At 40.1% G+C, this 27,896-nt stretch overlaps 2 protein-coding genes across 4 annotated transcripts in view; both read left to right on the forward strand.

Annotated features, from left to right (window-relative positions):
• syn2b (synapsin IIb) overlaps positions 1–11,688 on the forward strand; it is a 58,237-nt gene extending 46,549 nt beyond the window's left edge. For 2 of the 3 annotated variants that reach the window (XM_086086109.1, XM_086086106.1), the window contains 6 exons: positions 2,060–2,134; positions 2,241–2,343; positions 3,980–4,159; positions 4,259–4,325; positions 5,325–6,105; positions 8,144–11,688. In XM_086086109.1, coding sequence (XP_085942235.1) covers positions 2,060–2,134; positions 2,241–2,343; positions 3,980–4,159; positions 4,259–4,325; positions 5,325–6,105; positions 8,144–8,300 — 1,363 coding nt within the window. In that variant the 3' untranslated portion in view covers positions 8,301–11,688. The remainder of the gene's footprint in view (positions 1–2,059; positions 2,135–2,240; positions 2,344–3,979; positions 4,160–4,258; positions 4,326–5,324; positions 6,106–8,143) is intronic. The other variant, XM_086086108.1, reaches the window with a different exon arrangement.
• Positions 11,689–13,576: 1,888 nt separating this feature from the next.
• Positions 13,577–27,896, forward strand: part of pparg (peroxisome proliferator-activated receptor gamma) — a 36,283-nt gene continuing 21,963 nt past the window's right edge. Inside the window, exon 1 of the mRNA XM_086087935.1 lies at positions 13,577–13,926. Within this exon, the coding sequence (XP_085944061.1) occupies positions 13,791–13,926 (136 nt within the window). The 5' untranslated portion in view covers positions 13,577–13,790. The remainder of the gene's footprint in view (positions 13,927–27,896) is intronic.

The following is a 27,896-nucleotide window of genomic DNA, read 5'->3' on the forward strand; positions in this document are numbered from 1 at the left end:
TGACCTCGACTTGGGACATCGTGAATCGGTGGGGAGAATACTTCGAAGACCTCCTCAATTCCACCAACACGCCTTCCTTTGAGGAAGCAGGGTCTGGGGACTCTGAGGTGGGCCCCCCTATCTCTGGGGTCGAAGTCACTGAAGTGGTTGGAAAGCTTCTCGGTGGCAGGGCCTCGGGGGTGGATGAGGTTCGCCCAGAGTTCCTAAAGGCTCTGGATGTAGTGGGGCTGTCGTGGTTGACACGTCTCTACAACATCGCGTGGACATCAGGGACAGTGCCTCTGGATTGGCAGACCGGGGTGGTGGTTCCTCTTTTTAAGAAGGGGGACCGGAGGGTGTGTTCCAACTTTAGAGGGATCACACTCCTCAGCCTCCCAGGTAAGGTCTATTCGGGGGTGCTGCAGAGGAGGATCCGTCGGGAAGTTGAATCTCGGATTCAGGAGGAGCAGTGTGGTTTTCGTCCCGGCCGTGGAACAGTGGACCAGCTCTACACCCTCGGCAGGATTCTTGAGGGTGCGTGGGAGTTCGCCCAACCAGTCCACATGTGTTTTGTGGACTTGGAGAAGGCGTTTGACCGTGTCCCTCGGGGAGTCCTGTGGGGGGTGCTTCGGGAGTATGGGGTACCGGGCCCCCTGATACGGGCTATTCGGTCCCTGTACGACCGATGTCAGAGTTTGGTCCGCATTGCCGGCAGTAAGTCGAATTCGTTTCCTGTGAGGGTCGGACTCCGTCAAGGTTGCCCTTTGTCACCGATTCTGTTCGTAATTTTTATGGACAGAATTTCTAGGCGCAGCCGGAGTGTCGAGGGGGTCCGGTTTGGTGGCCTCAACATTGCATCTCTGCTTTTTGCAGATGATGTGGTGCTGCTGGCTTCTTCAAGCCGTGATCTCCAGCTCTCACTGGAGCGGTTTGCAGCCGAGTGTGAAGCGGTTGGGATGAGGATCAGCACCTCCAAATCCGAGACCATGGTCCTCAGTCGGAAAAGGGTGGAGTGCTCTCTGCGGGTCGGGGATGAGGTCCTGCCCCAAGTGGAGGAGTTCAAGTATCTTGGGGTCTTGTTCACGAGTGAGGGTAGGTTAGAGCGGGAGATCGACAGACGGATCGGTGCAGCGTCTGCAGTGATGCGGACGCTGTATCGGTCCGTTGTGGTGAAGAAGGAGCTGAGCCGAAAGGCAAAGCTCTCGATTTACCGGTCGATCTACGTTCCTGTCCTCACCTATGGTCACGAGCTGTGGGTCATGACCGAAAGAACGAGATCCCGGATACAAGCGGCCGAAATGAGTTTCCTCCGCAGGGTAGCCGGGCTCTCCCTTAGAGATGGGGTGAGAAGCTCGGTCATTCGGGAGGGACTCAGCGTCGAGCCGTTACTCCTCCACGTTGAGAGGAACCAGTTGAGGTGGCTGGGGCATCTGGTTCGGATGCCTCCTGGGCGCCTCCCTGGGGAGGTGTTCCGGGCATGTCCTACCGGCAGGAGGCCTCGGGGACGACCCAGGACACGCTGGAGAGACTACGTCTCACGGCTGGCTTGGGAACGCCTTGGGATCCCATCGGAGGAGCTGGCTGAAGTGGCTGAGGAGAGGGAAGTCTGGGCTTCCCTGCTAAAGCTGCTGCCCCCGTGACCCGACCCCGGATAAGCGGAATTGAAGACGGAACGGAACGGAATCCAGTCTTAAAACTGTTGTCGAAAGTCTTCCCATTGTGAACAGAAAGCTGAAAACGTCATTAATAAACTACGGCATTTGACCAGTTACTGCCGCCACAAAATTTACTTTGGAATTTAATATTTGTGGAGTTTTTTTCATGTAACTGACATTTAAGAAGAATTGTTTGCCATAATTAATCGACATCGGATTGAAGGGAAGTGAATCGAATCAGAAAACATCTCAATCGAATCGAACTGAACTCTTGTGATTGTGAATCGAAATTGAATCAATTGAGGAAATTAGAATCGATACCCACCCCTACTGCATATTCATGTATGTGTGATGACATCCTACATAATTGGAGCTGACATTCACTAGAAATGTGACCGTGTCCCACTGTCCTCCTCCTTTTCCAGGCGAACATCCATTTCTGGTAATTGGAAGAGCAACACGGGCTCTGCCATGTTGGAGCAAGTGGCCATGACTGACAAGTGAGCGCAGCGTTAGCGGTTGCTATCGTGTGTTTTGTCTCATTATGTCACAATGAGTTACATTATCCTCTCATGTCGTCCCGTCCCATGTTTGCGACCGCCGCAGATATAAACTGTGGGTCGATACCTGCTCCGAGATTTTTGGCGGCCTGGACATCTGCGCCGTCAAAGCCATATGCGGCAAGGACGGCAATGACTACATCACCGAGGTGAGGGAAACATGGTGGGAATGTTTAATCGCACAATGAATAAGTCACTTGAGTGTATTTATATATTCTGGCTGAATGAAAATGTCTGTGCAGCATCAGAGGGACAAATATGGTCTTGGAGGCTTACATTTAGCACGCCTGGCCTAATTCACACCACTGGGACCAATAGATTGCCTGCCTGGGAATAAACGGATTGAATTTAACCTCAATACACAGTCATAATTGAATAGTAAATATTAACGGAGATACATTACTTTTGTTAAAATATCCCAAGGATAAAAAATTATGGTACTCTTTACACAGTTTTTTGTGTTGCTGAAATTAGCCCGTTTGTTCTCTCAAACACATGAGACAGCCCTCAACCTTCCTCATATGAAATAAAATATCGACCCCTTATATTATATTATATTTTATATTATATATTATATTTTAATGGCATAAAGCAATAGTAGTTATTACAAAAAACGTCCAGCAGGTGGCATCAGAGTATAAGAGATCAGCCAGGGCCATGTTGCAACAAGCTCTTTTCCCCACCGTTTTTAACAGGTTTGTGAATAATGACGAAACGTAGTTATATTGTATTGCTAATAGCTGCAAAACAGAAACAGATACAAACATACAGGTACTTTTTTTTCCTGATGAAAGAAGAGACTCTAATCTTTCTTTTGGTAGGTTCCATGTTTTTATAGCAATATTCTGTGAGCCTTGCAAAATATGTCAAAATCCAGTAAACCAAGCCGGAGCGAAGGGGGTTGCTTCGGTGAAAATGGCTGGGAGTGAATGAGTTAAAATAATCGCCTATGTAATTGTTTCCGATTTTTCAGGAAACACAAAAAATGGAACCATTTGCATCATGAGGAGATGTTTTAGGCACAAAAAAAAAAGGCTTAGGCAATTATTTTAAAGGTAAAAAGGTAGAGGCTCACGTGAAGGCCATAAAAAAGTCACAACTAGATTCAAAGTAAGGAAAGATGATGGCACACAGACAACAATTGCAGGCACTGAGCTAAAAGTCATTAACAGGTAAATCAACTGCAGCATTGGTGAAATCAGCAGGAAAGTAAAGGAAATTTAGTGGAGAAATGAGGCATGAAAACTCAAAATAACAGAGACCGATAAAAAAAAAGAAAAGAAAAACCTGAGATCAAGCTGACACACGACGGCGTCGCACCCGCATTTTGCGGCCCACGAGTCACCTACTCATCTCCAGCAATGACCTGGTTGCTGTTGTGACATTTGAAAGCAATATTCATCTTACATAAGTGTGTATATGTGTGTGTGGGCATGGGGAGGGGAGGATGACCTTTTCTTCTGTTATTTCCTCTTCCACCATTGTGTTTGTTTTTGTATCTGTCCGCCATCTTCTTAAGGGGAGGATGGTGATGTCCATGAGCCAAAAAGTTAATGTACCGGTATTATTGATATTACGGTAATTGTTTTACTAGTTTTACTTTTTTAATTAATTAATTTATTTATTTATTTTTATTATTTTAACTTGTAAAACCCGAGGAGACAAATTGAAAGTCACAACATTTAAACTTGCGTGCAATTCATTTATCCCAATGCATTGCATACGTCAAATCTGTATACCTGTACACATTTTTGATTGGCTATCGATTCCATTGTGTGTTCTCAGGTAGTGGGCTCGTCTATGCAGCTGGTCGGCGACCACCAGGCGGAGGATCGCCAGCTCATATCCGAGGTGGTGCTGGCTAAAATGACCCAGGCCCTCGCTGCCAAGACGTCAGCTGCTTCCCGCTCGCCCGCTCGCTCCCCTCAAGGCCAGAAGACGACCGCCGCGGCAGCGCCCCCACAGGTAGCGGAGGGGGCACTGCAAGATGATTAAGTCCAAGACTACAAGTTTTTTCCCCGTTCCTGTTGGATCTTACCCTCCTTTCCCGTTTCTCTCTGCCAGAGTGGCGGCGTTAAAGACGGAGCGGCAGACGCAAGTAGAAGTGCAGGCCAGCGTCCTCCACCTCAAGGTTCTGTGAACACGACGCTTCGTGAAAGATTTATTCATATTGATTTTTACACATTTGTACTCCATATTGCTATTTAATGCTGGTGTATTAATGAAAACATTAATTCAAGTTAAATGTGTCTACAGGTTGAGATGACCAAGAAATAGGTTTTATTTTTCAAAAATTCAGTCAGTATAAACCATAATTGAATGTTGGCCTCAAAGCAACATACAACAAAGCATACACTGCTCAGCACAGTCCAGAATTTGTATCCCAGTTGACCTTATCTTTATTATTTTGTTTTCGAGCACACGGTTCACTGTCTGCATCGTCACGCTATAATTGCTTTTTGCTCATCTTCATACATCATCTGACTACAAATATACCGTAATTCCCAAAACAGATTTTAATTTGCAGAGACATAAACATCTACAAGTGAAAAACAAATCTAATTAAATGTCTTTTTTTTTTCATGTTGGCCATGACTTATCTTCATAATTACAAATAAGAATTGGAACCAGTCATTTTCTAATCTGAAGCTTTGCTGCCCTCTTCTGGTTTTGACTGTTGAAACGCTTTGGTTATGCTATTATTTTTGTTCTATATTTACACAATGTTTAAGGGAAACATTGAAAATAAATGAAAAAATACTGAACATTAAATCATAATTAAATGAGAAGAAGCTCATATATTATTTATTTATTTAGTTGTCTTATAAAATGATTTTTACCATACAAGTATACATCGACACCTTCTTAAAATAATCGCCTAAGTATTTTTTTTCAGATTTTTCAGAAAACAAAAAAAATGAACCATTTGGATCATGAGAAGATGATTTAGGCAAACAATTAATTTTTGCATAAAAATGATGTAGGCAATTATTTTAAGAGGGTGACAATATACCACACAGTCGTAATCATACAAAAATTAATTAGCAATTTCATGGGAATGATTGTAATGGAGTAAATGTAGCACATTACTACACTACACTCATCAAATTATTTCTTTGTCCATTTCTAGGTGCATCAGTCAAAGCACAGAGTATGGAGGCATCATCAGACGCACCTAAGAGATCTTCCGAGCCTCCATTGAAGTCCGCCCAGGCCCAAAAACCTTCTCCAGGTCAAGCCCAGAAACCAGCTCAGTCCCAGAAGCCAAACCCGGTCCAGAAGTCCGTCTCGGTCACAAAGCCTCCAGTGCAGAGGCCTCCTCCTCCCATGACAAGAGCTCCTTCCGTCACAAAACCTCCTCCAGATTCTGCTTCCTCCACCGCCGCCCCGGCCAAAGCTTCTCCCTCTTCACCCGCTAAGTCAGGAGGTCCAGGCTCCCCCGCGACCTCAGCCGCTGCCTCTCCTCCAGTTTCAGCTCCCACCACAGAGCAGCCCAAGCCCCAGCCCCCGGGCTCCCCGGCCCAAGCTCCGGGAAAGCCGAAGGATCTGCCGCCAAAACCCACCCCGCCCACCAAGCCCATCCCTCCTGTCCGCAGGAACTCCAAGCCACAGCTGCAGCCAAAGCCCCAAACGCCGCCTCCACCCAGAGCCTCACCCAAACCTCAGTCCGTCCCCCAAAACCCGGCGCCCGCTGAGGCCTCAGACGCCGCCTCGTCACCCAGCACGGCGCAAGTCCAGTCGCCGGCCAAAGCTAACCAGTCCCCGCCTAGTGTGCAGTCTCCGGCCATGGCTCAGCCTGAGGCCAAGCCCGCCTCTCCGTCCCAGAACCCCGAGCCCGAAACTGCCGCTGACCCTGCTGAGCCCCAGGAGGACCAGCAAGCATCTCAGGCAAAAAGCCACCCTCTGCTCAAGTAAGAGCCTTGTATTTAGCACGCTCGTGACTGTGCTGAATCATCCATGCGCTAAACTGCTCAGTACGCCACCAAGGTCAATCTTAAAGATACTGGGCAGTACTGTTTATTCCAGTAGGTGGCAGTATTGTGCATGAAAAGAGCCATACATAGCAAGTTTTTTTCTACTCCAGCTCCATCTGAGGGATCTTGGTGTGTGTAACAAAAGCACTCAGCTGACCTCTGCCAGAGCCAAAACTTTTTGTCTTAAATTATGATCTTATAAGAATAAGGGAGTAAAATAATACAAAAAAAAAGGTTAAAGGGAAGTCAACCCCAAATGTTCTTGTCTAAACACGGTATTGTGATAAATATTGTGTTTGTGGAATATAAATTAAGCAGCAAAATCGTTTTTATCCATCTCGGAAGGCAGCCATTTTCTCACTTGCTTTCATTTGAAAATGACATGACAGTTGCTCAGGGCTCAGGTAATAACCAATAGCGGCTCATCTTGCAAATATTACATGACCAAAGTCAGAAAACTGTTGAGCCGTGATTGGTCCTTACCTGAGCAATGATGTCATTTTTAAATTCTAAATTAAACTGCCCTGATTTTAATGAGAATGTGAGTAGTCGCTTCGATTGTGGCAGGGAGTCAGCTGCGTTTCATCCTAAAATGGCGCCCAAAAAAAAGAACAAAAACTCCACCCATGTCCACAGTTAGACTGCACATTGCGCTACACTTGCGCTAGGCACAAAAATAGGGACCTATGACTTTATTCCCGTAGCATTAGAGCGTTTGTTTATTAGCATTAGACTTTATTCCCGTAACCTTGTACATTTTTTCAAGCAGTGTTGTGACTTTGTTCTCGTAGCATTACAACTTTCTTTTCAGAACTTTATGACTTATTTAATCAACATTACAATTTTTCTCATAGCATTATGAATTTGTACTAGTTTCCTTTATTCCTTCAGCATTATGACTTTTTTCTCATAACATTATGACTTTTTAATTAAATTGAATAACTTTTTTTCTTACAATATTAATAATTATCAGTTTTTTTCTTGGAGTTTTATACTTTATTCCCGTAACCTTATGACATTTTTTAAGCAGTATTATGACTTTATTCTGAGGCATTACAATTTTATTCCCATCATTTTGACAATTCCTTGTACCATTCCGATTCTTTTTTTTCTTTTTCTTGAAGCAGTACGATTACAAACTTTTTTTGTCGTAACTTTACAATTTTATGACTTTTTTTTAAATGCAATAATGCAATTCGTGTTCGTAGCATTGTGACTTTATTCCTGCGGCATTAGAGCTTTATTCCTATAACTTTGACATTTTATCATAGCATTCAGATTTTGTTCCTAAAATGTTAAGGCTGTTTTTCTTGAAGCAGCACAATATAACTTTTTCCTCCTAACATTACAATTTTATTCCTTTAACCGTATGATTTTTTTTGCACAATATAAAACATTTTGTTCATCACATTTTGACTTTATCCAAAGGTGGCTAATACAGGTCCAGAAAGTAAAAACCCTGCCACAGTTTGGCTTTAGCCCCTGATGCTAGCTAGCTAGCTCCCTAAAAGCACCTAGGAAGCTAGCTGGCACCTGGGGCTAAAGTCAAACTTTAGCCCTTGATGCTAGCTAGCTAGCTCGCTAGAAGCACCATGGGAGCTAGCTAGCTAGCACCTGGGGCTAAAGCCAAACTGGCAAGGTTGTTACTTACTTTCTGGACCTGTATTTGCTACCTCTGACTTTATCCCCTGTAACTTGTCCTTATGTTTTGTTTATTTTCCTTCCTTGAACTATGCCATACCCCTTCCTCAAATGTAGAAATCTCTTGCTACCAATCAATCTGGCCAACATGCACAACTGATCAAGTCCTTGGCGAGGTTAATGATATGTTTTAATGTAGTTCTATACGTTTCTCTAGTCAGAGAGTCTCTGTTTAATGCGACAATGTTTCCCAATGTCTGTCACCCTTCCTCATCCCGTCTTCCCATCTCCCTTCCACACATCCTATCCTCCTTGCTCTCTCCTCACTTCCCAGTAAGTCCCAGTCACTGACCAATGCCTTCAACGCCTTCAGCGACTCCTCCTTCTTCCGCGGCGTTTCCGGCTCCGGAGGCGGCGACGGCCAAGACGAGGCAAAGGCCGAGACCATTCGCAACATCCGGAAGTCCTTCGCCAGCCTTTTCTCTGACTAGACACCGAACCTCCACCAAACTCCCGCCCTCGACTCCCATCTCCCACACCTCATTTGGCCAGCGATGACTTGATGGACATTTCAATGTGACGCAGTCTGAGACGTATGTGTGTTTTCAATTTTAAGTGTACTGTCCGTCCGTCCTGCGTGTCAACTTTGTCCGTGCGAGTGAACAGTGATGCCCCCTGGCTCGGATGTTAAGTGCATGTCGCTGTGCCAGAATAGGTGGAAAGATGAGTTATGTCACTGATATACCCTAGCGTAGCGTAGCGTAGAATATTACAGAATATAAGATTTATTTTCCCAAAGCACATTAAAGAAACAAAACTATATGAAAGTATAATATAAATACAAACAGAATGTATATAGAGTATATATATGCAGTATACCTATATAAATATATACATATATAGTTAGTGAGAGAGACACACTATAAAGCCAGTAGCTTTTATCGGTGACGTAACTCATGAGTGGCTGGATTTATAGCGTTTTAACTACTAGTGATATACTTGATGGTTTCCCTTGTGATTTTCGCAGTAAACCCATTTTTTGGTCCCTCTCAGTGAAACGTGTGTGTAATTAAAAAAAAAAAAAACAACACCAAAAAAACGTCAACTATATGTTCAAGTGTAAATCCAGCCTTGGTGTCTCGTCCGCCAACTGCCTATCGACGTGAGGGAATTTGCGATCTTTTTCTGTCTGTGTGCGCGCGCGCGTGCGTGTGCATGTGTGTGTGTCTGCATGGCTCCTCCGAGGGGCTCCGCCATGACCTTTGGAGTTGCTGCCAGGAGCTGTATCGGTGTTGACTTTTGCCTTTCGTTGACTCTCTCTCTTTCTCTAGATGTTGTAGCCTTATCGTGTTTTCAACTCACAGCTTTGTTCGTTCGCTGTGCAGACCTGAGTCGACTTGAAATTCATTCATCGGTTAATTACAAACGAGGGGGCTAGACCGGGGCTTCCAATTCACCTTTCGCCCTTCAGAACCATAGCCCAAATCGCAGAAGGGTCAATCACAGAGCAGCTCAGAATTTATCTAGTTTTTCAAAAGATTTTTGCATTTTCAAATATATTTTCGCTAGGTATTTGGCAAGGTTTTGTTCTGTTTCCAGAACTCCAAACAAACCCAGATACGTACAGTAAATGCAGAATAAAGGATAAATGTATGCGGCCGTCACCATAGTAATTTGAATCCGTCTTTTTTTCTGCTCCAAGGTAAACAATGTATAAAACGTAAAAAGGTACACAGCAAATCAGCCAGTGCTAACTTTCCAGTGTTTGCTTAAATATGCAGTAATTGGTGTTATTTTAACACTGTTAAACTGTCAGAGAAAAATTCCGTGGATGTTGGGTGTAACCTTGAGTGTTAAGTTGACCACGCCCTCATTTCCAGTGAGGAAGAAACGTTTCATTTCAATAGCGATAGCTGTTGTTGTCGGGGTGGCATGGCTCAGTGGTAGAGTGGTTCTCTGGCAACCGTGAGAGTGTGGGTTTGATCCCAGGCCAGTGTGACTATGTCGAAGTATCTTTGAGCAAGATACCGAACCCCGAGTTGTTTCTGATGTCGTGTCATCAGTAGTCGAAATGTAAAGTGCTGTGAGGAGAAAAAGTGCTGTATAAATGAAGTACCATTTAGTAAAGTGTAGTTTGAGTTAACTTTTTAACACGTGACACTAGTGCAATACACTCAATACGCCAGATATAAGTGTAAATGTTTAACACTGACAGTAGTGTAGAGTACTTTCAACACTACTCAGTGTTGACTAGCGTAGCTTTTTAACACCATACAGTGTTGGAGTAACACCGGTTAAGTGTGAAAAAAGATTTACACTCATTGGTGTGGACACATACAAAAAAAAAATTCTAGTGTTAGATTTAACACTGTCAGTGTTTATCTAACACTGGTGATTTTGCTTTGTATCCTTTTCAAAACTGCAAATGAATCTAGAACAATAGAGTCTATGGTTCGAGCAATGCGGCGAAGGTGATTTGGAGCCATAAGAGTCGTCCCTATCAATTATGAAATGAATGCATTTCAAAGTGGAAAAAGACGCTTGTCTGTTTCTGTGACTGGTGATTTCTTGTTTCACCTCTTGTGTAGATCTATCTACGGTATTGTAAGTTGTTGATTGTGCTCATAAAAAGACATTGAGACAGTAGTGCAATAATACCTTGACATGACTGTTGATTGGTGTCACCCTATTATCAATATGTATATGAACGTCCATGTGAGACTTGTGTATCGGTTCGACATCTTCCCTTTTGACATTCCTTTAAGTGGGGACCGACTCTCCAGCCTCAACAGTGAAAATGGTGAAGAAGAAGAAGAAGAAGAAAGGAGCTTTCACACTAGCAACCTTTGGTCACATTTAATCTAGTCTAAGATCTTTCCTTATTGGTCACACAGTCACCGACCAATCAACAAGTCCGGGACAACATCTTGGGCTTCCATTCCAAAGGCTGTGACCAAAGTCTATTTAACGCTGATCTGTATCTTTGAGGTTCACACTTGAGCAGAATTGAACCATATCCGAGTTTGGTGGAACCAGATTCAACAAGCCGATCGAAACCGCTTCGAAGGTTATCTTCGTCTGTTGGTTCTGTTCAGTTAACTTTGTTAGCTTGATTAAGTTGCAATTCACTTTGTCCAGTCGAACATATGTACATCAATGGGACTTCTTGAGAAAGTGAACAGACCAGAGTCCAAATGACAACATGAGCATATGGAAATCATTGGTTTTGAACCGTACCTCGTTTTACGGCGGCGGAAAGCAAACCCGAGTCCGATTAGAACAAACTAGACCAAAGGGTGCTAGCCCATCTCGTTCTGAATTAAAAGGTAGTCCGGAAAGCATCCTCTTCTCTTTAGTGTGCACTGGCGTGTCAACGTGTCATTTACCGTATAACACTCATCATGTTGCCAACAAGTAACCTTATTGTATGTATGAATGTTTGTACGTATGGATGGATGTAGTGTATGTACAGACGGGTGACAAAACTGGCTTAAAAAAGTGGGGAGTCTTGTGCGTTCAGTATTTAATCACGGAAATAAGACATCTAAACCTAGCTGTGATGGTATTATTTATTAATACCATCATCATGGTTGACTGTCAGTTTATTGACACGATACCACGTTGTTTTTAACGTCGAAATGTCACCCATCTGTATGTGTCATCTCAGGAGTGGATTTATTTTGTAATAAATGGATTTATTTATTTTTTTGGAGGCTCCATAATATCTAGTAACATTTTTTTTTCTTTATAGTGACTGTTTATATTTGTAACCGCAAAATAGTGCTTTGCATGACCTGGTGACTGATGACGCTGTCATTCATGTACAGATGATTCACGTTAATAAAAATGTGGCTCCATCGTCCCTCAGATGAAATCAAATTTGATGCTGCTGTGGGCTTGTACTTACTCAATTGTGCACCAGATGGCGATCTATGCATGTGGAAATGTCTTCTGTGATCTTTTAGCATTAGTTTATGTACAATAGGCCACATGACTCCCAGCCACTGTGGTTAATGGAACTCTCGATACTAACGCGATATAAACAAAACATGGCAGCTGATTACGTGGTGGCTAGCACAACATGCTAACGTAGCAGTCTACGCCTCCAGCAATGGAGAACCCCCCCCCCCCCCCCACTAATATAGCAGTCTAGAATTTCATTGTATGCACCTAAATGCACACCAGATTCGCCAGTTCAAGTCTTTTCTTAGAGGAAGAAAAAAAAGCTCCGGTTTAGAGTCCTATCAAGCTAACAGGAATGTAAACAACAGGAAGTAGAAACCCTCTAAAGTAAAAACCCGTTGATGCGTGCCTTGCCACCAAGTGCTCTTTGTACCATTGAAATCCTTCTCTCCCAAACGCCAAACCAGATGTCCGTGGCTTGGCGGAACTCAGTGTTAACCATAAATAAGTTTGCAATTGTAAATATTAAACAGTATTATTTAGCATTCACGACTGTCGGCCTTGACCGTTTCCGATCAGATCAGGGAGGGAAAATCACCAGTGGGCAGTATTTTATTTTGAAATGGCTTTGATCAGAACCATCAAAAAGCCCAAAACTGGTCACAATACCGCCTAGAGATACCACAGGATTATTACTCAGGCTAATATTTTAGACGCATCCGGAATAAAGCCTTTGATCGAAAGGGATGCTCAACTTTGTCCGGATTTTTGGTTATGTGTGTACTGTAGGCTACACCGCCTTATTGAAAGGCATGTCGGCGAGTCCCGTGCAAATGGGAAATGATAAAACGCTTTCAAATACCAAAGTCTTCCACCCACGAGAAAAAAAGAATTGCTGGGATTTATTCACAGGAATTACAGATTAGGCAGCAAAACACTCTCAGGGGAACATGTGTGCGTTTACAGCAACAAATTCCAGTCAATGGAGCTCTATGAACAGCCACGCAATAAGTCTAACATGAGATTTTTGTAGCATACTGTTGGGGACCGCAAACTGACCTTGAAAAAGCGGCAGTAAATGGAAGGATCAATGTATGGATGAATGTTACTATTCCAATGCCATAGTAAATAGTCAGACTCTAACAATTGCCTAGCTAGTCGCTTAGGTATCATAAAGACTGAACACTTTACATTTAATACAACATATCTAATATCATTTGTCTGACCACGGAAAAGAATGGAGTATTTAATCAAACAAACTTTTCTTGCCAGGAAGTAGCCTGGAACACAACAATTATACGCGATTCCCCAATTTTTTATGTCATATTGATTGGCCACTAAATTGCATAATATAGAATGACTCAAATGGATAGCATGAATAAGTGACACTTTTACGGAAGAGGATTAGGGCCAGTGTAAAAAAAAAAAAAATGATGGCAGGATATTCTTCTGTACACTTGAAATCCTTGATGTTCAGTTATAGACGCGTGTACTAGTAAGCTCTTTGTCCTCACTAGTAGGACAATGTTGGCATACTACTGTAGTCAGTCAACTACATTTTACTACTAGTGAGGCTAAACAGTGCATTCGTTGACAATTGTGTCCTACTAGAGATGTGAACTTTTTGCTGGTTGGTTTAAGAACGTCTGGGAAATAACCAAGGCCTAAAAAAAAATTCACTTTTTATAACACAAAATATTTTATGTGTTTATTAAGTGAACAATGGTAACACTTTATGTGGGATAAATTGGTAAAGGTTTTTTTAAATATTTTTTTTTATATTGCGTGTCCGCTTGTTTTTGTCATCGCCATTTTGCTAATGCTAAATTAGCTGCTAACTTGCTAGTTGCGTTTCATTCAAACGACTGCTGTAATATGTATATTTACCTAAATTCACCAAAACCATTTATAATGACCTGTTTCGTTAACAAAATTACATAAGATTAAGTTTTCACAACTTGAAAAGACATCCCGGAGCAAACGAGCCAAACTCGTTGTTGTGTAATCAAGTACATTTGGCGCTTCAACGGCGCCTCCGAGATGGATGCGAGGAGGAGGAGGAGGAGCGGGGGCAGAGAATGACGAGAGGCCGGCAGACGGAGCAGCGGAGGCGGCTACAGTTGGGAGAAGGCACCGCGGTGAAAGAGGAACTGGAGCTCCACAGCGAGGCGAAGAGGGAGAAGATTTTGAGTGTCCAGAAACAAAACAAAACAGGTCAGTCATTTTTCAACTTGGGCATGTTATGTTTTGATTATTGTTTTTGTAAAAAAGTTTATTTTTATGACCGAACCGAGCGGTGCTAGAGTGGCCAACCCGTTCGCCGTTCACTTGGCTTGGCGTCCACCGGGACACGGGGGTGGTGGGTGGCGGTGATGGGTGACTGGGGGGTGCGGTTAAAGGACGCACCAGTGGCAGCCAGTCAGGTGCTGCTGGACCACACTTTGAATGTGACTTTGACATGCAAACACCAGGAAGAGACTTTAACCATCAAGCTGGCCGTAGTTATTTAGGTAAGTTTGCTTTATTTGTGTCTGGTTTTTTTATGTATAATTTTCTGATAGGGACATGATTCAAATCAGTCATGTAGTGCAGATGTTGCGCAACCTTCTTTCCGGCAGTCTTTTGTTGAAAATGTGTTGTTGGTCATGACTCATCACAATGTGGACATGCATGCAATTTGCTGAGTCATTCCAGAGTGGTGAAATGACACTTTTTCCTACATGACACAAATGCTGAAACGTGCAGATTTTTAACATTTTCAATAGCACCATGGTCACCTGTTGAGTGACAAGGCTACTGTCAAATATTGGGGCCCTCAACTGGTCTCCATCCTGCATGGGACCCCAATATTCGCATGGTCTGTCGTAGAAGTAAAAAAAAAAAAAAAAAAAAAAACTTTTCAAATGCAAAATGACATTAATTTCAGATCACACTATTAATGACCTAAAAAGGAAAGTCACAATTAATAGTCAAAATTGTGCAAAATAATCAAGAAAATGAATGTGAAAAGTAAAAAAGTTAAGTTTGAAGTGGACAAAATGTGATAAATTATTTTGTAACATGAAATCAGATTTGACGTTCTAAATTCCTAACAGAAGCAGATTTGACTCGATTGATGTATACTACGAATACTTGATGTATTAAAAATTTTAGTAACTGAGTCTTCATTAAAACAAAATCAAGCTAATTAGAAAAATGTAAAATACAGGTGTTTGGCATCCTTAAAGTGCTACAATTTGGAGTTCAGACAAAAAAATTCTATATAAATAAATCTTGTAGTCAAACAAAACACAGAGTTCAAAGCTGATCATTGTCTGTGATGTCATCTCAGCGAGCGCCTAGAAGACCATAAGTCTCAAACTCCGGTCCTGTTTTAGTGATTTCCCTCCTGTACCACACCTGATTCAAAGGATCCGCTCATCAGTAAACCCCGCAGAAACCTCTAAAACATGCAGGACTGTGACCCTTGAGAACCCGAGTTTGAGAGCTATAATAATTCATAGATGACAAAACATTTTGATAATAAATAAACTGCGTTCCAGGGGAAAGCCCTTTACAAACTGTAAGTCATCAGTGACATTTTAACCATAATTACCTGTCATTTATGTAAGAATAAGTCAACTTAAACTCACCATTATTCCATCAAAATAATAGATACGGAGAAGTTGAGTGTTTTCACCACTGATGGAACTTGGTAGTTCAACCAAAACATTTAATACAATTTTTAAAGTATACCACTGATGGCATAGAGGAAGTATGTGTGACGATAAGTATAAAAAAAGTGCGAGCAAAAATAGCTTATAGCCAAAAATCTGCATAAATTTACCAGCACTTTTTTTTTTCTGTTATCACATATGAGCCAGATGTCTAATAGTTTTACTTTATTTTAGTTGTATTACTTTTGTCAGTTTTAATGATTAATTTGAATTCATATGTCAGGATAATTTTTTTGTCTTTTTCAAAAAGATTTTGTCTTCCATAGTTTCAAGCGCGTCCGTGCGGATGTGCAACAACGTGGCTGTGAACATAGAGGAGCTACTTTAACGAACAGTCAGCGTTGCCCATTTATCAATTGTTGCGACTTTTCCAACTTAGCTAAGACTTGTGGCATTCATTTGAAATTAGAAAAGGACAACATAGGTGAATTCCTTTTCACATTGTTTTTGCGTATTAATGGGCACAGTGTCCTCAATGATGCTAAACATTGCCAAAGATATGGTGCCCATGTCATCATTTTTTGGGGGGGGGGGTATGTGCAACCAAACTGCCAATATTTTGCCTTGCAACAAGTCTACATGTGGACCAGCTGAGTCATGCACAGTTAGATTTCACATTTTGTCAAAGTTGCTGAACATTTCAAATGATAATTTTATTAAGGGTGGTGGAGGAGGCACTTCATTTCACAGTGTTTGTAAATATATTTTTTTATTATTTCTGTGGAAGTTGATTGAAGTTAATGCTGGGAAAGAAAACTTGCTGGAAAAAAAACAGCTTCAAAGAGTGTTTGGTGTCAGGAGAAATAAAGCAAATCCCAGAAGGGGAAAAAATAAAACTTCATTTGGAAAATTTTATTCCACCGATCCGTCCATCCATTCATCTTCTATATCGCTTGTCCTCACTGGGGTCACGGGTGTCCTGGAACCCAACCCATCTGACTGTGGTTGATGGCAGAGATTCATCCTGGACTGGTCGTTTGCCAATTGCGGGACAAATGAAATTATTAAAAGCAACACCTAAATCTGTCAAACGTGGCGCTGTTACACGATTGCTCAATTGGACCGGATATGTTGCAACGACCGGCGGGTGCAGCCGGTTTTTGTAAAAAAGTAGAAAGGAGCCGTTCTAACTTGCATGTCGCGTTGCCAAAAACAAACAATTGGTCCAAAAGTTTCCATTGGGGATGACATCAGCAGCAACATCAAAGGCAGAAATATCGTTAAGTCAAACAATCATTGTTACACATATGGTTGATTTGTAATTTTTTTTGCCAGAAGATTTATTATTACTGTCATTAACGTATCCTGTAATCATATTAACAAAGAACAAATCAATTGTTTTCACGCCTTGGGAAGTTTTACTGGGTGTTGGTCGGAATAATTAAAAATCAAAATAAAAAAAGAACTGAAAGTCAGCACTGATGAAACAAGTCTATTTTAAATTAGAGGAACTTAGAATTATACATACTGAAGAATAATCTTTTTTTAGACGAGGTTTTAAAAGGTCACGGAAGGATCATCCTGGCTCCTTCAAGAATGTCGAAACCCGATTGGGAAATAGGAACGCTCCAGTATGGGTAGCGTGTCTGTTTGCTAAAGTGTTTTGTAAGCTAATAGACTGTCTTTCGTATTAATTCATGGTTCATACTTATGTATTATAAATCTGACTTTGTTTATTGTAATAGAGATTAATTTATTGTTTGTGTTTGTTGGAAGCAGGTCATGGCAGTGATTGGTTAGGACAAGACTCTCTACACTTTGCTTTTTTAATTTTTTAAATTCTTATTTTAATTATTGTCTTATTTTTTTAAATTGTATTAAGAGTCCCAAGACCACCACCATTTCCCAAGGTTGGAGAATCCAGGTCCAAATAGTTAAATTACTGCCACAGATTGGCTTTAGCTCAACTAGCAGGTAAACAAACTCGTCTCCACCTGTTGAGTAAAAGCCAAATTGTTTCAGGGTTTTTACTTTCTGGATCTGGATTCTCGAACCCTGTCGTTTCCACGTGATGTCTTCTTCAAGTCTGCCGTCTGTAACAGATAACACATCTCTTAAGATGCTAAATATACTTAGTTAGGCCTTAGGTTCAATCAAGTCTCTGAATTGTGTGAATGTTTTTTTTTTTTTTTACTTAAAATCTTAATATGGGCAAAACGGAATTTCTTCATCTCCCTTTACAAACTCCATTTTGACTAACATTTGACCATTTTTACCTGTTGTACAAGTGTGAAAATAAGTTCACCCCCCAAAAAAACAACAACACACAAGTGCCTGGCGCTTAGCGTAAAAACTGGCACCGCTTCATTTTCAAGTCAAGTTCAGTGTGTGTGGGAATTTGGCACTCTTTGCGCCTCGCTGGGTGTTACAGCGGACCCAGGGCATTTTCTTTTACGACCCCGGCTCACCTGGCAATTTGGTGGTAGAAAATAGACTAGAATTTACAACTTAAAGCAGGTCTAAGTTGTGGCGCAGGCGGTGTAACGTGATTTTGGTGGACAGATTATGAGCTCCGCGGACGTGTTTCATTCATAAATATGCATGAACTCCTTCCACGTCTCTTGTGCACGGAATTTAAAAGGAATGAAGGGAGCCGCTTCCATTTGATGGCAAACAAGTCGACTGCATTCCTTCCCTCAACAACACATACAATATTTTTTTACCTCCGCTGGTCTACCAAAATAATGAAAATTCCACCCATTCGCACAAATTACACCGTGCTATGCACGAGACATGTTTTGACAATAGGGCTAATAATGAAAATTGATGTACAGATGCACTTTGTGCACGCTGATTAAAAATACTACTACTAATTGTGACAGTAAGGTGTAACAGTGGTTTGGACGTCTGCTTCACAGTTCTGTCTTTAAGGGTTCAAATCTCAGATCTGGTCTTCCTGTTTTTCTCCAGGTACTTCATTTTTCTTCCGCATCCCCAAAACATGCACGATAGGTTCATCGAAAACTCGAAATTGTTCATTGATGCTAATTTGAGTCCGAATGGTTATTTGAAAAGATGTGCCTTGCGATTGGCTGGCGACTAGCCCAGGGTTTTATCCCGCTTTCCTTGCCAAAAGTCAGCCCCAAGATCACCTGAGATGGTACATAGAATGTCTTCTCTTCTCGCGTATCTATTTTCATTGGCTGCGCTTCCCTCGGAGTTCTGTTTTGACCAAAATGCTAAGAAAAAGAAAAAAGTACTCACTCGGACTTCTCTCGCTTAACAGAGGTCGCGTTTTATTGAGTTGTGTGTAGGGTTGAATGCAATACGTGAAAAAATGCCTGTCGTGTTAATGGCGCTTACGATGCGTGTGCAAATGGTGTGAATGAATGACTGAGACTTTGCTCGGCCGTCATAAATGAAGGGAGTGTCTGAGATAGCATACCATCGTATGTAAATGTTGGCTCGGCAGTGGCGTGCTTCAGTAGACATGTTTGCATTTCTATTTGTTTCACACTGCAGATAAGCAAGATTAATAGCACGCAAACAAACTCGTTTGCTTAATAGCTGACAAGTTGCGGGCCGTGATTTTCATTGTGTTACAACAGTTTTTGCGGAAAGCCAACCTTTGATTTAGCTTTATCGGGGAGCATTAAGATCTTGTTGATTTAGTGAAGGTTTAAGGTCACCGTTTTATTTATTTGTTTTGTAAATTAGATGTAATTATTAACAGCAAAGGCCAGTCATGTAACTTCTTACAACATTTTACATTGAAACGCTTGTTTTTCTTGGAAAAGGGGTTAGTTAAAGGGAAAGCCAACTCTAAAATATTCTTTACAATAATCTGTATGTTGTATGTGCCCCCACGAGGCTATATGGCATTCTGATTAATATTACGCTTGGGGAATATGTGTTAAGTAGACAAATCCACACGTTTTTATCCATCTCAGGGGCGGCCATTTTGCCACTTGCTGTCCACTGAAAATAACATCACAGTTGCTCAGGGCGGAGGTCACAACCAATCACAGCCCAGCTTCAGAAAACAGATGAGCCACGATTGGTCGTTTCCTGAGCCCTGAGCAAGTGTGATGCTATTTTCATTTTCAGTTCATGTTATTCACCCATACCAAACCGAATGTCTAACACCCGAATATCTGAATAAATACTGTTTATTTATGGGTCTAAGGGTAATTGGTGAATAAACATTATTCTTAACTGTTGTACAAAGCCTATAAAATAATACTAAAGTGAAGTTTTGAAGTAGCCACATAAAGGGGAACAGACTAGCCTAGCCTAGCCTAGCTACTGGTGTTTTGTAGGTAGTACATGTGTACAGATGTCGTTTACATTAGCATGTACTTTGTAAAGTTAATTTTGTAGACTCAACCTTTAAGGTTCTACTGTGTGATCTGTGCTGGACATTTAGAAAATGGGTGTCTTTTGCCCCCGTATGACCCTAAAAAAAGAAGGAAAAAAATCAATGCTTGATCAATGGAGACAAAGGATCAAGTATGTCTACATCTTTAATGGTGGAGAGTGAACTTGGAGTTCCCCCACCGGGTGATTGCACGCCCACCGGCCCCATCCAAGTGGAACTCCCTACTGAATACCAAAGGAAGGAGCCAGCAAGGAAAGTCGAGTCGTTAGGAACAAGAAATTGGAGGCAGAGGAAACAATGAGCTGTGGCTGTGTAGCCTCACCAAATAGAAAAAGAATGCAGTGAGACTAATCTAGCCATAGTTAACAATCCTAGATTCAAAATGCAGTTTGAAAGTTGTACATTTCTAAGATGGCGCGTTGTCTTCATGAGCAGATTACTCACAAAACAAGAAATATGTACGCTGCTACGTTAGCATTTTGCGCATCAAAGCCGCTGAAAATAGTTGCTACAAAACTATAAAAAAAAAAAATCTTGTAAAGTAAAATATTTCTCTACCAGTGCACTTTAGCATATTTTCACCAGAGACAGAGTGATATACAGTAACCTTTGGTCCACTTTCCTCTTTGGAAAGCTATGGGAGAACAGTAATTCACAATCACGCATCAGGTCAAACGCTGAGTCTCTTCTGGGACTGATGCGGCTTTTGTGCGCCTGAAGCATCACTGATGCCTGGCATCCGTCATTCGTATTTACCCTGTTCACTGTCACTGTGTTTTGTCATGTACTCACATCAGGCAAGAACTTTTTGAAAATGGGTTCACATTTTTGGCAGCGTCTTCAATAATTAAAAATAATTTAATAATTATTTTCACTAAAAGAGAAAATATTGGAATCTAAATTTGAAAAATAGAAACTCCAGCTCTAATTTTTGGGGGGAATTTTTAATGTGTTTATTTATTGTGCAACTTTTAGGGTTCGTAAAACATTGGAGTTAAAAAAAAATCCTAGTCAATAGACATCTTTGTTTTAAAAATCTAACAAAAAGTTCCAGGATCTACCAGGGGCAGCAGTAGCATGCCTTCAAAAGTTAAATAAAAACTCAAGTAAATAACTCCCTATTATTTTCTACAGTAAATAAAGTTTTCCAAAATTTCAAAATATCTATATAAGTATTACAATTTTACTTATCAAACAAAAGGTGCAGCAGAGAGTTCCCAGGGTCAGCAGCATCTCAGTAAATTTAAATACCTGGTAATTTGATCCTTAAGTTAACGCTTTTAAAAAAATGGATCAATTATCGGCTGTATGATTCTTCAAAATGGTGGATGCTGATATTTGTCAAAATGCTGAATATCGGTGCCGATCATCGGCCCAGCCGATAATTGGTCTATCCCTAAAGACTCTAGAAATGATTGGCTGATGATGCGAGTCAATAACCCCCTTCACACCGCCAAATTGGCGCACCAGAACTGTGTCTTTTGCCAAGCTTGTAATTCGATTTATTTTCATATCAAATCAACGCTCCCCATTGAAATTAATTCAAATGCCATTTATCCGTTTCGGGATGCCATGTTGCTATGTGAAACTAAACACAGTTGCAGAAATATCCCCAATTTTGCTGGTTTGTGTATAAAAAGCAAAGTTGACTTACCTTCCGATGTAACTATTTTGCATAATTTCTACGTGGGCTCATGAAATCATAAGTGAGCTGCTTGAGTGCTGTTTTGTGATGTGCTGATTAGTTAAACAGGTTGGTGTAGAATGGAGGTTTGTATCAATTCAGATCTAATTCTGTAGACATCCAACAGTACCTTGAACTTTTGTATGTTCCAGTTCACGAGAATCACGTCATCTGTTGTCGTGTTATTGTCCGAAGGCAGCCCCCCTCGCATCTTTTCCTCAGCATTTCGAGGAACAGGGCACGAGGCTTCCCGCTTTCTGCGTCAGGCCGTTTATACCACGTTGCCTCATCTCGCTACTTCACATTCATTGGATCAGACTCGGGTCTAAACTGACCTGAGTTGAACTTCAACTATACATTGTGGATAGAGTACCCACGCGTGCTTATACGCACTCTCAGGGCCATGTGTGTGACCTTGACAACGTGCGCCACTCCTTTCCCTTATCCACCGAAGGAAGCGTTTGTGACTCAAGGGACTCATCAGCCATTAACTCATAACTATTTAAAGGAATTGGGGGAAAGTTCATGTCCTCAGATTATTGTGAAAATTGCCATCAGAAACATGATTTATTCAAGAATAAAAGATGCTAAACATTTAAACTCCAAATTGGCAATACAATGGCAACATTTACACTTTGACTTCACTTCTGTTGGAAGCGTATTCCATTTGTGTGCAGCATAACAGCTAAATGCTGCTTCACCGTGTTTGCTTTGAAGTCTGGTCTCCTCTAATTGACCTGATTCTTCATACCTCTCAGAGCCTACTGGGTTTATATACCATTAGCGTTTTGTTAATGTATTCAGGACCTAAAGTATCGCAACGAGGGGTGAACGTTAGCGATGCTAGCGAACATTGATTTCACGTGAGGGGTCGTCAGGGTTCGCGCAAGGTCGCAACGTTCGCTAAACATTCTTGATACAGTTTAATGGGGTGGGGGGGGGGGGGGTTCCTGAAGAAAAAACATTCAAACTTTAGGCTTGTTGACCTTCAGTGCACCTTGAAGGGAGCGCACATTCGCTACCTTCGCCAACACTCACAAACATTCGCCCTTCAGTGCGATATGGGCTTAAACCGTTCTGTGATTTATAAACCAATAGCAGAAATTTTAAGGGGAAGTCAACCTTAAATATTTATTGACAATAATATGTCTCAACATGACATTCTGATGAATATTACATTTGTGGAATATGAGGTATGAAGCAAAATCCACCCGTTTATATCCATCTCAGGGGGCGGCCATTTTGCCACTTGCTGTCGACTGAAGATGACATCGCAGTTGCTCAGGCCTCAGGCAACGACTAATCACAGCACACCTGTTTTCTGAAGCTGAGCTGTGATTGGTTGTTACCTGAGACCTGAGCAACATTGATGTTATTTTCATTTGACAAAAAGTGGCAAAATGGCCGCCTTCTAAGATTGATAAAAACTGCTTAACTCATACTCCACTAATGCAATATTAAACAGAATACTTTGTACAGATTTTATGGGGTTATTTATAGTCAACGTGGCACAAAAATGACATGTTCTCTGTTGGCACTTACACACTACATGCCTGTGCACACACCTCCCGGTTGAGTCACGTGTGTATGAGGTATGCGTGTGTGTGTGTGTCCCATGACAATAGATTTGTATTTATTTTTTGTTCATGAGACAATAGAATAAAAAAAATACTCTAGGTTGTGTTTATAAACTAACTCCCTCGATGAGTTGAGTTGTTGTTTCGAGCTGTTAAACTCACGTTCAACTTTGCCCCCTCTGCTTCAAAATAAAAAAGTGCGAGTGAATGATTGACAGCGGCAGACCAATGGCACAGACAGTATGTCTGTTTTTGTTTCCTCAAAAAAGTTGTCATTTTCATGATCACTTTCGTCTTTTCTTTCACTCCTGCAAAGTACACAGTATGTGGAAGTGCAGTTTATTGTTAAAATTCAGGCTTGTTGTAATAGTGACTAGTTAGTCATATAACGGTGTCCTGTAAGTTATGTCACACTTCATTAGATAGACTTGCATAATGGATTCCAATACAATAATTTCTCTGTCTTTACAAAGCTGATAATGCTCAATTTTAAGGAAGTATTAATATATAACCACACAAGATGAACGTATTGGCAGAGTGGTGTGGTCATTACTTTTTGTTTTGTTGTTGTTGTTGTTGACTAAAATGATTTGATTTTGACATTTAAAAAAAGAAGAAGAAAAAAGAAGAAGCCTTCATTCAATTTTAAGAAAAAGTAGTACCGGTACTTTATAAATCGACTGTAGGTCTTTAATTAACTGAAATTTACTGTCATTGTTTTTCAAAAGTACTCGTGCTCGGTCTGAAAAGTAGTGTATCGAACATCCCTAATATTTACTGAGAGCCTGAAACTTCAAAGATTTGGACAACTTTAAATTAAACAATTAAACAATCTAAATGATGAATCAATTATCAAAAGTAATTATTGATTAATTTAATAATTGATTAGTAGTCGATTAATCATTGCACCTCCAGTGTGATGTTCAAAAAACACTTTGACGACAGAGATGAAGCACTTATTTTCACAAAATCTTTAAAAAAAAACAACAACAGCATTTTTTCCAAATTTCCAAACGTGAGATTAAAAAAATAACAATAAATATAAAAACAAATGTTGACATAAATACATAAATATGTATATAAATATAATTAAATATCAATCAATAAATCAAAACGCTCTGCTCTCACATTTATTTATTTCATGCCGCAGATGCTCTGTCAGGTCGAAATGTTATTCAAATGAGGGGGCGGTCCTAAGCGTGTCTTGGGCTGGGCTCCGCTGTTGCAAACTGCCTAGACTAGATTGAGCGGGTCGGCGAACAAGGAAGTCTCGCCGGCTTGCATTGGAGAGCTCCAGCAATGGACGACTATCTTGTCCACTGTCACCACCACTTGTCGCAAGTTGTGGTGACAGGATTTGAATCTTGTTTTTTATTTTTGCATTTATTTTTACTTTTAATTATTTATTTAGGGATGTATATATTTGATTGTTTTTATTTAAAAAAAATTAATTAATTTTTGAATTATATTTTTTATATCAGTTTTTATTTTCACTTTTGTTTTTTACATTTTTAATTTTTGAATTCTATTTTTTTAAATCCGTTTTTATTTTCACTTTTATTCATTTATTTATTTAGTCCATTATTTATTTTTAATTTTGGCAGTTTTGGTCCTCTATAGTGGGAGTGATGGGGTGGGGGGGGGGGGGTAATGAGACACGCACGTTGCTTATGAGTAACGAGTAATTAAATAAAGTAAAATATCACCGTAAACTTATCATGAAACACATTTCTTAATTTACCAAATAGTCTATATTTTGATTAAAAGTGTAATAGATTGTGTTGAATGAAAGAAAGAGCTGCTTATATTTACTCAAATATTACAAAAAAGGACAAAAATAGTAGCATAAATAAAGACCTTTATGGGGTACTCCTTATTGAAAATGGGGAGATAAAAAAGTGCAATAAGTGAAACGCAAAGTAGCGAGGGACCACTGTATAGGTCTTCTTTAAAATCATCTGTCCTTGTTTTTTGGGGGGGGAATTTGAATGTATTAAAAGTACTAGTGGCATCAGTACTTGGTATTGTATCGGTGACTACTCAAGAGTTGAGTACGGAAGTAAATCACATGCATGTTGACGCCAAGTGACTCCGCAGCAGGAGAGAAGTGCAACCAGAGTGGCGGGCATGAGGTCGCCTGTCAGACCGAAGCGACAGGAAGTCATCTGCGTCTCATGTCTGACACCCCCGTCCCAACACACACACACGGACTTGCACTTCTAACGTTTTCATTTTATGATGCAAGTCCTCGTTTTTAACTCATTCACTGCCATTGACAGCAATAGACGTCAAAAATTAATTTGAACTATTTCTATTAGTTTTTTGTACATTTAGAACAGATATACAATTTGTGATTAATCGTGAGTTAACTAGTGAAGTCATACGATCAATTACGATTACAAATTTTAATCACCTGATGCCCCTAATTTTTAATAATCTTTTCTTTATTTTTTATTTTTTTAACTCATTCACTGCCATTGACGGCTATAGACGTCAAAAAAATAATTTTAACAATTTCTATTAGTTTAAAAAAGAAATTCCACTTTTGTTAACAAGAGTATGTAAACCTAAAAAATTTGTTTTGTTCATTTAGAACAGATATAAAATTTGTGATTACTCGTGAGTTAGCTATTGAAGTCATGCGATTAATTACAATTAAAAAAAAAATCGCCCTACGCTCCTAATTTTTAATAATCTTTTCTTTAAAAAAACAAATAAAATATAATTTTTAGAAATGTCTAGATTTTCATACTCTTGTTAACAAAAGGGGAAAAATGTTAAACTAATAGTTAAAATGAATTTTTGACATGTATAGGCGTCAATGGCAGTCAATGAGTTAATAATCTTTTTTTTAAAGAAAAGATTATTAAAAATTAGGGGCGTCAGGCAATTGCAATTTTTTGTCGTAATTAATCGCACGACTGCACTAGTTAACTCACGGTTAATCACAAATTTTATATCTGTTCTAATACAATTAAAACAATCTTGGTTTTCATACTCTTGTTAACAAAAGTGGGAAAAATGTTAAACTAATAGAAATATTTCAAATGAATTTTTGACGTCTATAGCCGTCGATGGCAGTTAATATGCGTGATTGCACAAGCAATTGCATAGCGTAAGGTCATGTGATTAACGCGCGCACTGCTTATATTATAGATTAGTAGTCATAGAGTCGTGGCTTCGAGCACATGATGCTGAGCTGTCTGAACTTCTGCTGAGCCCAGACTGTGTCAGAGAGAGAAAATGTGTGTGCGTGTAGTTCCCTTTCTATTGGTCATCACTTCCTGAGGAAAAGCATGACCGTGTACACACACACACACACGCGCGCACATGCTTCACTGTCAGTTGTTGGCCAGTGAGCTCATGGTTAACACTCTCTGAATTGATAAGGACAAACAGGGTGAGTGGAACATCGTGTGTGTGCGTGCGAGCGAGCGCGTGCATGTGTGTGTGTCACTTATGTCAATTTAGTGTTTGAGGTACTGTTGTTGCAGTTAATCCTTAAATTAGGTGGCTGAGACTGCATTGTTATGATTTCCTGTTTTCATTTGTCCTCTTACTCGTTGACATGGTATGGAGATCACCTGGCAAAGTTGAAAAGAAAAAAATATGTATGATAGTGAGTTTAACTCTCCTGTTGTATTGCTGCTCACCAGACCCATTTGGATTATATATTTTGTACAGAAATAGTTCTGTTCATTTTATGTAACGGTGTATCTTTTATATCCTTTTTGTTGTCAATGATTAAACATGGAGCAGGGCGCACTGACCCACGAAACATAACAGTCGAAATGAATAATTAAGCAGAGTGGCTCGTGGTTATCAAGATGGTCTCACAATCCAAAACTGTGGATGTTGGAGCGAATGATTGTTTGTCTATGCATGCATTGTGATTGACAAGGGGACCAGTCCGGGGTGTACCCTTGCCACTCAGCCTCGGCCCTAATGAGCATGAAGCACTGTAAAAAGAAATAGATAGATTGATTATTTATATAGTCATGTAAAAATTATAAGAAAATAAAATGAGCAACGCTTTCACTAAAATATTTCGAGGTACGATTGCCTGTTTTTTAGAGTTGTCAATCGATTACATTTTTTAATCAGATTAATCGCATCTTAGAATTTTGATCGCTTGATAAAAAAAGGCTTCTTTATCAACATTGTTTTCCCCGCCAAATTTGAAGAGCATCGGTTATGTGACTTATATATCTTTTGACATTGAATGTTATGAGGACATCTTCAACATTTGTGGATCCACTGCACACGCTCATCCTCCTCTTTTTCTAATCAGTTCATTACTCGCATGATTTAAAATGGAAACAAAATGACCCCAATATTTTGACATGAACAAATATTCTAAATGTGATACGCAAACATTTATTCAATGCTTTACTTTAAATGCATGTAATTATGTTTATTGCTAAAACACAACCTGTGCTACCTTAAACGTAGCCGTCCGCTGTCATGCTAAAGGATCATCTATGGTCAAAATTAATTGTGTGATTAGTCTGCGTTAATTTATGATTAATGCGATCATTTTTTTGTGATTCATTAATCAGTTAACGCTTTAACTTTGACATACATACTGTTTTGACTTTTTTATGTTAAATTATTAAAAAGTAGTTATTTTGGTGAAAAGAAAAATAGCATAAAAAATTAATACAAATGATAATACAGTATTTTACATACTGTATATATCCAGTTTTCTATACAGCTAAAGACATTTTTTTGTTTGATAGTTTTTCCCCCATTTATAGAATACAAATAAAAAAATAAAAATAAAATGTGTGCTTGTTGTAATAAAAATGCTGTTACTTAAAAGGAAAATTATTAAAATAAATAATCATAATTATTTATTTTTTTATAACTATTAATGACCAAAAACTTTG

Source organism: Leptonotus elevatus, chromosome 10 (assembly GCF_054856555.1).
Source record: "Leptonotus elevatus isolate MCC_2025b chromosome 10, RoL_Lele_1.0, whole genome shotgun sequence".
In the NCBI taxonomy this organism is placed as follows: Eukaryota; Metazoa; Chordata; class Actinopteri; order Syngnathiformes; family Syngnathidae; genus Leptonotus; species Leptonotus elevatus.